This window comes from Schistocerca nitens, chromosome 8, assembly GCF_023898315.1.
Source record: "Schistocerca nitens isolate TAMUIC-IGC-003100 chromosome 8, iqSchNite1.1, whole genome shotgun sequence".
Lineage (NCBI taxonomy): Eukaryota > Metazoa > Arthropoda > Insecta > Orthoptera > Acrididae > Schistocerca > Schistocerca nitens.
The window spans coordinates 79130358-79144734 of record NC_064621.1 but is presented as its reverse complement, the minus strand read 5'-3'; the positions used below and the strand labels follow the sequence as shown (position 1 = coordinate 79144734).

General features: G+C 41.1%; 1 protein-coding gene across 1 annotated transcript in view; it reads right to left on the bottom strand.

The window, feature by feature from the left end:
• LOC126198523 (lipase 3-like) overlaps positions 1 to 14377 on the bottom strand; it is a 202319-nt gene that overhangs the window by 47416 nt on the left and 140526 nt on the right. Inside the window, exon 5 of the mRNA XM_049934912.1 lies at positions 9049 to 9207. Within this exon, the coding sequence (XP_049790869.1) occupies positions 9049 to 9207 (159 nt within the window). The remainder of the gene's footprint in view (positions 1 to 9048; positions 9208 to 14377) is intronic.

Sequence of the window (14377 nt, the reverse complement as noted above, 5' to 3'; positions counted from 1 at the left end):
ATGGCAGGGTGTCAAACCCTTGGCAAGTCTGGTCAAGGGCGTTATGGACCTATCCCATCCCTCATCATTGCATGAACAGTAGGCATTTTTCCTGGGGTATTCATCGTTGCACATCCTCTCTACCTTCTTCTCTGCAGTGGTGCTTCCTTTGTCTGGTCTCCCACGTGTGACCAGGCCTTTTTCAAGCTACTTTTGATCCTAACAAACCATTGGTTTTGGCTATGAGTGTCTCGCAGTATGGTGTTAAGATGGTCTTCACCCATCAGAACGCAGATAGCTCGGAGTAGCCACTGTCATTTGTATCCAAAACTCTCAGTCCAGCAAAGGTCCACTACCCTCAGGCCGATAAGGACGCTCTGGCCATTGGGTATATGGTCACCAAATTTGTGTGACGAGTTCTTACATGGCACCAAATTTCAACCCACTATGGACAACATGCCATTAGCTTCATTATTGAGTCCGTCTGCTGGGCACACGATAAGGTGGTCCACAGGTTCCGGCAGTGGGCCTTGTTCCTCTTTAGATACTACTATGACATCCATTCTCGCCCTACTGGGCACTATTTCGATTCAAATGACTTATGCAGGCTGCCCTTGTGTCCAGAACCTGAGTTTGATCGAGAGGAGCTCTTATGTTTTCGTTTGGATGTCGACTCCTGCCAAGTGGTAGACTGCTTTCCAATCACTAGAACCTGGGTTGCCAAGGCCACCATGTCTGACTCCATTCTGAAGCAGGCTATCCACCTGGTCCAGCAATGTTGGTCATCTTGTCCTCTGTGCCACACTTCTGACATGCTTTGTACCTACTTTGTCTGGCGCCATTGTCTTTTGATATTAGACAGGGTTCTCCTCCTCTCCATGGATGATACAGCTCACAGGGTGGTCATTCCCAGGAGTCTGTGGTGGGTGTCTTACAGCTGTTGCATAAGGGTTAGTGGAGTGTTTTCTGAACCACAGCATTGGCTCGCAGACTTGTACTGGCCCAGCATTGACCAAGAACAGGAGCATTTGGTTGCTGTGTCCTCACCCCCCTAATCAACAGGTTGCTCCCAAGGCATAGTTTCCCCAGGGCGTCCAGCAAACCACCCCTAACAACGCATCCATAAGGATTTTGTGGGTGTGTTTCTGAATGTGTTTTGGCTGATCGTCATTGACATTTTTTCACGTTTTACACATGTGGGCTGATGCTCCTTGGCCACTAATGAAGTTACTATTCAGGCTCCTTCAAAAATTTTTCTGTGGAAGGTCTCCCAGTTACTCTCGTTTCTGACAATGGACCTCAGTTCCTGTCTCAGGTATTTCATGATTTCTGTGTGTGGTTGGGCATTCGCCATGTTCAGTCCCCTCTCTTTCACGCCCAATCTAACAGGGAGGTCGAGCACATGGTTTGCACCTTTTAAGACCCAAAGGAAAAAGTATCTACAGGACATTCCCCCTGAGGAGGTATTACTGTTTATTCTGACAGCCTACCAGACAACTGCTGTTGTTTTCCATAGCCCTGTCAAGAATCTCCAAGGGTTCCAGCTGTGGATGCTGCTCCACCTTTTCCATTTGGGTTCTCATCCACCATTGCGTTCCACTGTACAGCACTTTCTGCCATGTATGCCAGTCTGGGTGAGTGGTTTGGTTGGCATCTGTGCTGGTTACTGGCAATGACTGTGTGTCCAAATGGCTGCCATGTCTGCACTCTCTGGCTGAAGACCAGGAGGTCTGGTGCCATCAAAATCAGCTCCAAGTCTGGGTGGGCACCCACGCACTCATCCTGGCTATACTACCACCTTTGTCGGTGCCCCGGTCACTGGATGCAGCCCAACTGATAGTGCTACAGCCACAATTCTCAAATGCATCAGTGCGACACAATAAGGCTACTACGCCACAGCCTGAAGCAGCACCTCGAGTGCCCCTCTAGCCAGTGGATAGGTCCCTCACTGATTCAGTGTCTCCTATGTGGTCTCAGCCTGTGGTGGATTCGCCTCCACCTCCCCCACTGCCGCTGGACATCGCCATGGATCCCTGATTGGATTGCCCATTGCTGCTCCTGTCACCTCATGCTCCCACAGGGGGTGTCAGTGTGCTCCTCAAGCTGGCCACTTTATCCCAAATTCTAATGTCTCTGCTGGCAGGGAGCTGCCCTCCTCCCTTGCCTCCAAGGCCTCCTTTGACACAGGGACAATTTCCACATTGCATTCATCCACTCTTGCCTGGGAACCATGACGCTCCACCCCCAAGGGAGGAGGGGTCTAGTGACCTACATAAGATTCCACATCCACAGTCCGGGCACCTCAGATGCCACAATATGTTAGAATCAGCAGAGCCCTCCACTCTTAGATGCAAGTGCAGCCTCTATGTAGTCCACTCTACTGGCTGGCCAATGGCTGACAGAGTTGTGCCCAGCCCACCTCACTCTCAGTCATGTGTTGACATTCAGACTAGTAGTGCAGCCGCTCCATTGCAAGTGTTTTCCTGTAACAGTATTTTTGAAGTAATGAAGTTTTGCATTTGTTATTATAGTCAGAACAATGGGTACCCCAACTCTCTAAGTGCAGTGCTATTCATGTGAATATTTTGAAAGTATTCTAAATATTTGTGAATCATGTAACTGAAGTGGGAGTTGAGAAGCAGCTGAGTGTTCGCCTAGTCAGACATGGGAAACCTCCAAAAAACCACATCAGGTCTGACCGACACCCCAACCATCATTAATCCTCTGGGCACATTGGATCCTGGACCAGTGAACCTCCCTGTCCTGGACTGATGCTTGAAGGGGTGCCACACCCTGCCTATCCAACCCATGTTAATTTAGGCAAGTATTTGACCCATTTCTGAAAAAAAACCTATTTGATGCAGGACCTTAATATTTTTACTGTATGTAACACGATGCTAATAGAGTCAACTGTACTAAAATTTACTATATCAATTTTGTAGTTGTTAAGAAATACTTTTTTTGATTTACTAACAAAAAATATTAAGTTTTTCTGCAGAAAATATTTGTTGTGAAATTCCTAATGGGGGAATATTAATGAATGTAGTACCAGAGGTGGCTTTTTATGTTATGCAGTGTCTCTGAAAATTTCATTCATTTATCTATGATAGTTTCTGATATAATGGGGCGATATACTGAAAATTTTGGTTTGCGGGAAATTGAATTTAAAGAAAAAACTTTTGATATTTGTTACTTACAGTTAATTAAAACTGTCCTGCTGCATATGATGGCCCTTCTTTGGCCTCTAGCAGGTCTTCCAGCTTCTTTTTCACCTTCCTGGATGTTTGTATTGCTTCCTTGACCATATTAGATGCAGACCTTCATCGGCTATCTTCATTTTCTCGCAATGTTGCAGCCCAGTGATCATATTTTCACCAGGATTAATTCCAAGCTCTTTCAGTACCCAACACTTTCCAATATTACCACAACTGAATGTAATAACAGCATCATGAACTCCTAGTTTCATTGAATGCATGCCTACAAATACAGTTTTAGGAAGGCTGTTCCAAATTATGCTGTTGAAATATTCATTTGGGTTCTGTGTCTGCCCATGCAGACATTTCCTTAGAAGGTCAGGATGAGTCAAGTCTCTGAAAATAGGTTTAATTGTTGTAATAACAGTAGCAGGAAGAGAATGCTGTTGAGAATAAGATTCTCCAGTTGCCTGAGCCCTATTGTATTTGAACCACAAATTTTCTCCTGATGGACATAATCCATGACGTGGCTTATCATCAGTAGAGGACTTATGAAAGAATATGGCCCAAACATCTCTCTTCATTGCCTCCAGACTGTCTTTATTTCTCCTAATTGCCTGCCCATAGTATGCCTGCAAGTTTTCTATTACAGTTTTAGTTAACCGACCCTGTCCGGTCAACAATTTTCCATCTTCTAATTTTGTTCCTCTCATATCAACATTTAGTTTTCTCAGCCTTGTTCCCAAACGTTTTTGAACATGGCCTACACATTATATTTTGCCAATAATGCCATCTCCATATGGTTTAGAGTTCACCACATGCCTTACTGTCACCATCAGCCAAATATTTGGTGTACCGTATGCCTCTTGTTTCTATGGAGCGATGAAATATTTGTTGTACTCCATGAACTTCCATACCGCCACTTGTTCCTCTAAAATTAGCCACACAGTTGTGTTCTTTATGTTCACTGATTTTACAACATTTGCAATATTTAGACATTATCTCCACACCTAACACATTACCGGTGTCTACACTCGTAGTAGTCACTACTCCATTCAGAGAAGTATGTCCTCTTCTCTGCCAACTTCCATCAAGTGCAACTGCAATATCCAAACATCCATTATTTTCTTCCACTGCTTCCCCAGCAGGCAGTTTCATGCTTTCCTCAATGATCTCACATACAGCTTTCTCTAATATTGCAGTCAGTTTTTCAAATTTATTTGGTGATTGATGTTAGTTCATCACTGAACAAAATGTTCTCCCCACGGCCATGCCATTGCCAATGGATCGTAAGGTATAAACTAATCTAGTATTGATTTCATAAGGGCCACTTGCATCTTGTTTTGAAGAACTCAGAAATGAAATCGCAGCTGAGCATTTAGTGTAAATTAAATCCAAAGCAATTGCTAGGGCTTTTCTTCCACTGGTACTCTCACAAAGTTTCACACTCTGTGACTCATCACACTGTCTACATTGTACAAATTTAGAAATTACATCTGATAATATTTTCAAATTTATAATGTTACTGCACCCTTCGTCACTTACAGTAAATTCGTTGTAACTCTCTTGAAATGGTGAGAGCTTCTTTGATGATGCACTTGTTGAAGAATGACAACTAGGAACATCGTCACCAGCCGACATAACCTCTTGTACAGAAAGCTTTCTAAACTTGTTTCCTCTAAATTGCCGTTTCTTGAAAATACCTTTATGTTTTGTCATCTTCAATAAACAGAACAAAACACACGTAAACAAGCACTGCAAACATAAGTATAACAACTACTCGCAATCACACTTGAACAAAACTAACCATGTGTTTGAAAGCGTGTTGTTTACAAACAGCAGAAACAAAAGAATACCGACCACTGCATTCCAAGGGTAGCCATCACACTCTGGAGTAAAAACAAATCCCTAACGTGCAATAAAGGGGATATAAAGATCTAGAATATATCCAGAAAAGTGGGTGACAGAAAAGTGGGCGTAGCACATAAAGACATGTGGTAGGAAAATGCTCTTTTAAATGCTCGAAAAAAAATTTTTTTCGGCAAAATCCTTTTCAGATTACCGAAATAAAACCTTAGTCTATCGAAATATGATGAAAACCGAAAATTGATTTTTTTTCGACTTGAACGACGGTGTGGTCCCCTTAACATACATGACTACCCAGCTGGATATGATCTTGATGTTCTATAGTACAGATATTCGATATATTTGAAATGTTATTTAATTTTTTTTGTGGTGATGACAAATCAGTTATGCACTTTGACAGTAAAGTAAAAAGCTTATATAAGTTCTCATGCTGCGTAAATTGTTGTGGAAGGAATTACAGAAAACGATGTTAAGTGAGGCAGTGCACCATAGGAATGAAACAGTGACTCATAGTTCGACTATAATGCATATTAAATAATTATTTTCAAAAAATAGCTAGTACATGCTAAATTAATAAACCAACAAAATTGAAAAAAATTACAGAAAACTTTTATCTGTATTTAAAATAAAGTGAAAATTTGATACTGCCCGCAGAAGAGTGTCGTTTACTGATGGCATTGCATGAGCAGTTAACAGGAAATGAAATTGCTTCTACAGAAAACAAATAACAGATAATGAAGTCAAGACAGTGGAATGGTTGATATTTATCACAGTGTTTAGTACCACAATGTTTTTATATTCTCCTGGAATTGCATGAAGTAAGTTGTTTGCAGTATGCACAAAGGTCAGACTGTTCTGTATAACTTACAGTGCCAAACAGAAAAAAAGTGTGTATGAAACAGTGAGCATACAAGACAGCACATGCATTCAAGCAAGCAAATAAAATAATTATGAGATAAAGATATTATGTAAATGGTACTACAAAATAACAGTGTGATAAATATATGTTATTAACAAATAACAACAGCCACAGGCTATTCTAAGATAAACTTAGTGATTCTAAGTGTCTTACATAAATTTTCTTGCTAAGAATTTTACATTATTTTAGAAAGCTGTAAAAAGTGACCGATGATAAATGAGTCTCATGCGACATGGACACTCTAAATGTTTTGCAAGCAATTCAAGTATCAAACTGAGATCTCAACAAGTACTTGGCACTCTTTCCATGTAAATAATGATGCAAAATTTGCGTTGTTTTAGCGTTTGTCATGTGAAGGTACAGTATTTACAGCATGACAAACATTAGGCCATGTTACTGTACCTCTCCTTTGTGTAGCTATCAATTCCTGTTAAGAAAGAACGTTATCCTACGTATGAGACCCATGCTTAGCTTAATAACTCGCTGCTTTAAGAAAGCTACAGTCATTAAGCATGTAGCAAAATAATTACCCATTGGTGTATTGACAGATACCAGATTTCAATATCTAGAATCATTTACAAAATGTTAAGGGAGTACACAATTATTGAACACCCAATACAGGTGATTATGAAAAGTAGGGAATAACTGTGGAATGATCCGTATGATGGTAAGTAAAAACATAAGCTTTACTAAGGATATGTCCATAAATCTATAGTTTCTATACTAGAAGCTACTTTATTCATAGTACACAGCACACTGCAAGTATATTTTGATGAACAATATTTCCATTCCTGAGCCAGAAAATGGTACTATTTCTCATGATGGCAATGGTACTCTCCATTAGGAAGAAGTTAGTTGAGACTTACTATCTAGATCTTAAGCAGACTATCTGATATGTCCTGTGCTGATTGAAATGCAAAGAGAACACAGCCCAGATAAACAATATACAGCAGCTTTATTAATAAATGCGTCAACCATAAAGTCCTCTTTGGAGAAAAGTTAATCACTTACAATAGTTTGTGAAGGTCCGCAATCAGCACTGAAATGCAGAAGTCCGAAATTAGACTAAAGGCCTTAATGATGAAATAGTCAAGGTCTCATATTCACGTGGTTGCAGGACAAGATAGTGTTCGAGGTCCATTTGATGTACGAAGATAAGCTTGATGGCTGATACCCAAATCCTGGTCGTTTGCAATGCAGAGGCCAAGTCCTGGTCACGGTGGTGTGGTGGCTCTCCCAGTCGGTAGTGGCTAGCAAATGGCACGGCATAGTACGTAGCGAAAATTCCGGATTTGACATCGATTGAAGAACGGCGAGTGCAGTCAGCTCTTGACCCATAGCTCGGCGGAAAACTGGCTTGGAGTATTTTTTTTCTTTATTGTGATTTCATTCATGGACAGGAGAGGGCTGGCAGCGGCACAATCCACCGCTCTTCAGCCAAGTGGGACAGTCAATAAAAAGATGAAGACGGTACATATAGAGGGTAGAATAGATGGGCAGGAAGACAGTGTCCTCAGCATATACGAGGTGAACAAGGAGGGGGGGGGGGGAGGTTTGGGCATATCTGCAGTATACAGGAGATAGAGGAGAGGGGAAAGGACAGAGCATTGGGGCACGCCGGCGGTGGGATAAAACGTATGGGAGTTGGTACTGTCTGGATTGTAGTAGTGTTGCACCGCCCTAAATACCTAGGCTGCATAGAGGAGCCATTGCAGTCACGTGGCCCCGGGAAGCAAACAGGTCTGTTGGGTCAGTGACTTCCAGTAGCACTCGCACTGCTGCCTGGCGTGCGCCTCATTGAAGTTGTGTACTTTGCTCGTGTAAGCCCTTTATCCTTGGGCCGCACCCGCAATATACTGTAGTTGCAGGTCGGCCAAGAGAATACTCGTACACCACTCTGTCCTAGAGAGATGCCGAAGTACTTGGCATGGGAGTATTAAGACGGCTGATGTACAGTGATTCACGTTTAACCTTCAAACAGGAATTCTGTCGAATATTTTCAGTTCACTTGTCTCTCCTTTATAAAATGTTTCCTGTGAGGAGTACCACTGGAGTTGTTGGACATGATAAAATTGTGTTTCTACTCGCACATCTGTTGTTGTTGTTGTTGTGGTCTTCAGTCCTGAGACTGGTTTGATGCAGCTCTCCATGCTACTTTATCCTGTGCAAGCTTCTTCATCTCCCAGTACCTACTGCAACCTACATCCTTCTGAATCTGCTTAGTGTATTCATCTCTTGGTCTCCCTCTACGATTTTTACCCTCCACGCTGCCCTCCAATGCTAAATTTGTGATCCCTTGATGCCTCAAAACATGTCCTACCAACCGATCCCTTCTTCTAGTCGTGCCACAAACTTCTCTTCTCCCCAATCCTATTCAATGCCTCCTCATTAGTTACGCGATCTACCCACCTTATCTTCAGCATTCTTCTGTAGCACCACATTTCGAAAGCTTCTATTCTCTTCTTGTCCAAACTGGTTATCATCCATGTTTCACTTCCATACATGGCTACACTCCATACAAATACTTTCAGAAACGACTTCCTGACACTTAAATCTATACTCGATGTTAACAAATTTCTCTTCTTCAGAAACGATTTCCTTGCCATTACCAGTCTACATTTTATATCCTCTCTACTTCGACCATCATCAGTTATTTTACTCCCTAAATAGCAAAACTCCTTTACTACTTTAAGTGTCTCATTTCCTAATCTAATTCCCTCAGCATCACCCGATTTAATTTGACTACATTCCATTATCCTCGTTTTGCTTTTGTTGATGTTCATCTTATATCCTCCTTTCAAGACACTGTCCATTCCGTTCAACTGCTCTTCCAAGTCCTTTGCTGTCTCTGACAGCACATCTCTCGCACAGCTACAGTACTGAAAAACTACACAAAAGTTGCTATATTACTATCAGAGTTGGCCAAGCTCTACCAACTATTACCTAGAAACTGTAAGCCGCCTTTTTATTGTTTGTTATACGAATCAATGGCTTACATATACGGCATACGCACCTAATGCCACAAGATAGGGGCAGGCGGAAAACGACAGATGACCTCCGTAATATATGACACGGTATGCACGAACTTACCATGTTGAACTGTTTTTCGTCGAATCCGACCAGAGCGAACATGGCATTTTCACACACATGTTCTTGGACGGTCGTCAGCTCACAGGCGACCTTTGCGAGGAATCGAAGGGCTTTGCTTTGTGGTAGAAACTCGTCATGCCCGAAGAGATGCATAAAGAACTGAAACAATCATACAAAAACGATAAGTATCCAAAGCAACTGTAACGGAGCTGTTTTAAAGTTTCATGCATTTGAAAAAGAACCAAAATGATTTTGAGGTTATTGAAAAATACACTGTAAATAACAGCAACAAAACTTTTCAGTTAGTATTTAAAATCATAATAACACTAGTGATTATTTATTCGAATGTAATCAATAACTCAACTCAGCAAAGAACTTTAATAATTAATACCTGTTGTGTTGGCAATTGTGGAACTTCCCCTCCTCCCTCCATCCCCCCCCCCCCACCCCACCTGCCCACCACACCGCTCCTTTCCCAGGACAAATTTCTGCGTACGCTCACACCCATCACCAAAAAGGAACGCAGTCAGTTCTTTTTAGATAAAGCCACTTATTGAACGTTAAAGAAGGCAAACTGAGAACATGTTTTTAATTCGCAGACCAAGAAAAACAAAATTTATTAAACTGTCTTAATTTGCTGTGGCCGATTCAAAACAAAATAGACTGTAAGGCAGATTACGCAAGCCCTTTTATAAAAATACGACCCTGATGGGCCATAAACTTAGCCCAAAACAGGCACAGCTGGTGCGATATGTGTTTACAGAAAAATTCATTGTTTAAATTTTGTAGGGAGGGTGTAGCTTACACGACTGTAGTTGTTTACTTTTTACTGAGTGATTTACTTCTTTGACAGACCAGACCTGTGACTTTTATCTGTCACCTTTCACTTCTTTCCCCTCTGGAAATGTTTGTTAATGTGAAAAATGCGGTTACATCGCCGTTCATAGTCCACGCTGAACTGCGTGTTTACCGATAGCTCACTAACTAGTCAATTTAAAGGTCGGAGGAAGGCAACGGAAAACCACATTTAATTGGGCGATGCCTAGTAAAGTACTGTTCTGTTCAAAGGATGTGTTTTCAATTGGTAAGGACATATACACTGCGACATCATGAATCTGTGGACCTGAAACATTAGCATCTGTACCTGCTGCTACACATGTACTATGTCAGCCACAGTACGTTGTGCGGCAGAAAGTAAATAGTTGCGTTACCAGATCGTGTTAAGGGAATAAAGGACACGAAATTGCAAAATATTGACATAATGTAGAATACAATGATAAGATAAGTGATCAAATATTGAGAGCTATAGTTTGACTGTAAATTACTTTATTACTTTAGAAAGTAAGTAACTTACGTAGTATACATACTGATATTAATAAAGTGTTTGAAATTTTTACTTATATTCCACTGAGAAACTCACTTTATTCAATATCCCTGCTTACTTAACGATTTAGTAACCCATGTCACGGCTTGCACGGCCCCTCCCGCCGGAAGTTCGAGTCCTCCCTCGGGCATGGGTGTGTGTGTTGTTCTTAGCATAAGTTAGTTTAAGCAGTGCGTAGGTCTAGGGACCAATGACCTCAGCAGTTTGGTCCCTTAGGAATTCACACATATTTATTCACAAATATCCAGACAAGTTGTTGTTGTTGTTGTTGTTGTGGTCTTCAGTCCTGAGACTGGTTTGATGCAGCTCTCCAAGCTACTTTATCCTGTGCAAGCTTCTTCATCTCCCAGTACTTACTGCACATACATCATTCTGAATCTGCTTAGTGTATTCATCTCTTGGTCTCCCTCTACGATTTTTACCCTCCACATTGCCCTCCAATGCTAAATTTGTGATCCCTTGATGCCTCAGAACATGTCCTACCAACCGATCCCTTCTTCTTGTCAAGTTGTACCACAAACTTCTCTTCTCCCCAATTCTATTCAATACCTCCTCATTAGTTATGTGATCTACCCATCTAATCTTCAGCATTCTTCTGTAGCACCACATTTCGAAAGCTTCTGTTCTCTTCTTGTACAAACTATCTAGCGTCCATGTTTCACTTCCATACGTGGCTACACTCCATACAAATACTTTCAGAAACGACTTAGTGACATTTAAATGTATACTAGATGTTAGCCAATTTCTCTTCTTCAGAAACGCTTTCCTTGCCATTGCCAGTCTACATTTTATATCCTCTCTACTTCGACCATCATCAGTTATTTTGCTCCCCAAATAGCAAAACTCATTTAATACTTTAAGTGTCTCATTTCCTAATCTAATTCCCTCAGCATCACCCGACTTAATTCGACTACATTCCATTATCCTCGTTTTGCTTTTGTTGATGTTCATCTTATATCCTCCTTTCAAGACACTGTCCATTCCGGCCAACTGCTCTTCCAAGTCCTTTGCTGTCTCTGACAGAATTACAATGTCATCGGCGAACCTCAAAGTTTTGATTTCTTCTCCATGGATTTTAATACCTACTCCGAATTTTTCTTTTGTTTCCTTTACTGCTTGTTCAATATACAGATTGAATAACATCGGGGAGAGGCTACAACCCTGTCTCACTCCCTTACCAACCACTGCTTCCCTTTCATGCCCTCGACTCTTATGACAGCGATCTGGTTTCTGTACAAATTGTAAATAGCCTTTCGCTCCCTGTATTTTACCCCTGCCACCATTAGAATTTGAAAGAGAGTATTCCAGTCAACATTGTCAAAAGCTTTCTCCAAGTCTACAAATGATAGAAACGTAGGTTTGCCTTTCCCTAATCTATTTTCTAAGATAAGTCGTAGGGTATGTATTGCCTCACGTGTTCCAACATTTCTACGGAATCCAAACTGATCTTCCCCGAGGTCGGGTTCTACCAGTTTTTCCATTCGTCTGTAAAGAATTCGTGTTAGTATTTTGTAGCTGTTGCTTATTAAACTGAGAGTTCGGAAATTTCACATCTGTCTACACCTGCCTTCTTTGGGATTGGAATTATTATACTCTTTTTGAAGTCTAAGGGTATTTCGCCTGTCTCATACATCTTGCTCACCAGATGGTAGAGTTTTGTCAGGACTGGCTCTCCCAAGGCCGTCAGTAGTTCCAATGGAATGTTGTCTACTCCTGGGGCCTTGTTTATACTTAGGTCTTTTGTCAAACTCTTCACGCAGTATCATATCTCCCATTTCATCTTCATTTACATCCTCTTCCATTTCCATAATACTGTCCTCAAGTACATCGCCGTTGTATAGACCCTCTATATACTCCTTCCACCTTTCTGCTTTCCCTTCTTTGCTTGGAACTGAGTTTCCATCTGAGCTCTTGATATTCATACAAGTGGCTCTCTTTTCTCCAAAGGTCTCTTTAATTTTCCTGTAGGCAGTATCTATCTTACCCCTAGTGAGATAAGCCTCTACATCCTTACATTTGTCCTCTAGCCATCCCTGGTTAGCCATTTTGCACTTCCTGTCGATCTCATTTTTGAGACGTTTGTATTCCCTTCTGCCTGCTTCATTTACTGCGTTTTTATATTTTCTTCTTTCATCAATTAAATTGAATATTTCCTTTGTTACCTAAGCATTTCTACGAGCGCTCGTCTTTACCTACTTGATCCTCTGCTGCCTTCACTACTTCATCGCTCAGAGCTACCCATTCTTCTTCTGCTGTATTTCTTTCACCCATTCCTGTCAATTGTTCCATTATGCTCTCCCTGGAACTCTGTAAAACCTCTGGTTTAGTCAGTTTATCCAGGTCCCATCTCCTTAAATTCCCACCTTTTTACAGTTTCTTCAGTTTTAACCTACAGGTCATAACCAATAGATTGTGGTCAGAGTCCACATCTGCTCCTGGAAATGTCTTACAACTTAAAACCTGGTTCCTAAATCTCTGTCTTACCATTATATAATCTATCTGATACCTTCTAGTATCTCCAGGGTTCTTCCACGTATACAACCTTCTTTCATGATTCTTGAAGCAAGTGTTAGCTATGATTAAGTTACGCTCTGTGCAAAATTCTACCAGGTGGCTTCCTCTTTCATTTCTTAGCCCCAATCCATATTCACCTACTACGTTCTCTTCCTTTCCCTACTGTCGAATTCCGGTCACCCATGACTATTAAATTTTCGTCTCCCTTAACTACCTGAATAATTTCTTTTATCTCATCATACATTTCATCAATTTCTTCATCATCTGCAGAGCTAGTTGGCATATAAACTTGTACTACTGTAGTAGGCGTGGGCTTCGTGTCTATCTTGGCCACAATAATGCGTTCACTATGCTGTTTGTAGTAGTTTACCCGCACTCCTATTTCTTTATTCATTATTAAACCTACTCCTGCATTATCCCTATTTGATTTTGTATTTATAACCCTGTATTCAACTGACCAAAGGTCTTGTTCCTCCTGCCACCGAACTTCACTAATTCCCACTATATCTAACTTTAACCTATGCATTTTTAAATTTTCTTTCTCCTGATAACGACTTCCTCTTGAGTAGTCCCCGCCCGGAGATCCGAATGGGGGACTATTTTACCTCCGGAATATTTTACCCAAGAGGACGCCATCACCATTTAACCATACAGTAAAGCTGCATGCCCTCGGGAAGAATTACGGCTGTAGTTTCCCCTTGCTTTCAGCCGTCCGCAGTACCAGCACAGCAAGGCAGTTTTGGTTAGTGTTACAAGGTCATATCAGTCAATCATCCAGACTGTTGCCCCTGCAACTACTGAAGAGGCTGCTTACATTCCCATAATTGTATTTAAGTTTTCAGTTTTTCACTTGTCCACTGGCCAACAATTATATGAGAATCGCATTCAACAGATCAATGGGTAAAATTCCCTACTATTTTCATGAGGTCTGAATGACAAACTTTTCACTTTCTGGCACTTAAACATCTAACCTCGCTAGCAACACAAATTAAATTTTGAGAGGATGGTGTGTTTTGTTCCAAAAACAGATTACATAAGTGTGTACTATCATTGTTAGTAAAAACCGGAATGCAGCTCCGAATATCATTTATACAAGCTTCAGAATTCAAATTAATCCTTCAGAACATCCAAAATTTAAAAAAAGAATAAACTCCAGGACTCTAAATATTACAAATTGACATAGCGCCTTGAATAAATTTAAGCGATATTGTTTTATGCGATCCTCAGAAATGTTATAATCGCGCAAGGAGCACAAACATCAAAGTCAGTGCAGCAAGACGAGGCGGCGGATCCCCTCTGAGCGAGATAAATTAGTTGACTGAACGTATACTGATAGCAATCGGAGAAACTTGCTAACCTACACAGTCTAGAGGCACAACGCTGTATTAAATCAGAATGGTAAGTGGGAAAGTAAGTGCTAGTTAAAGATTG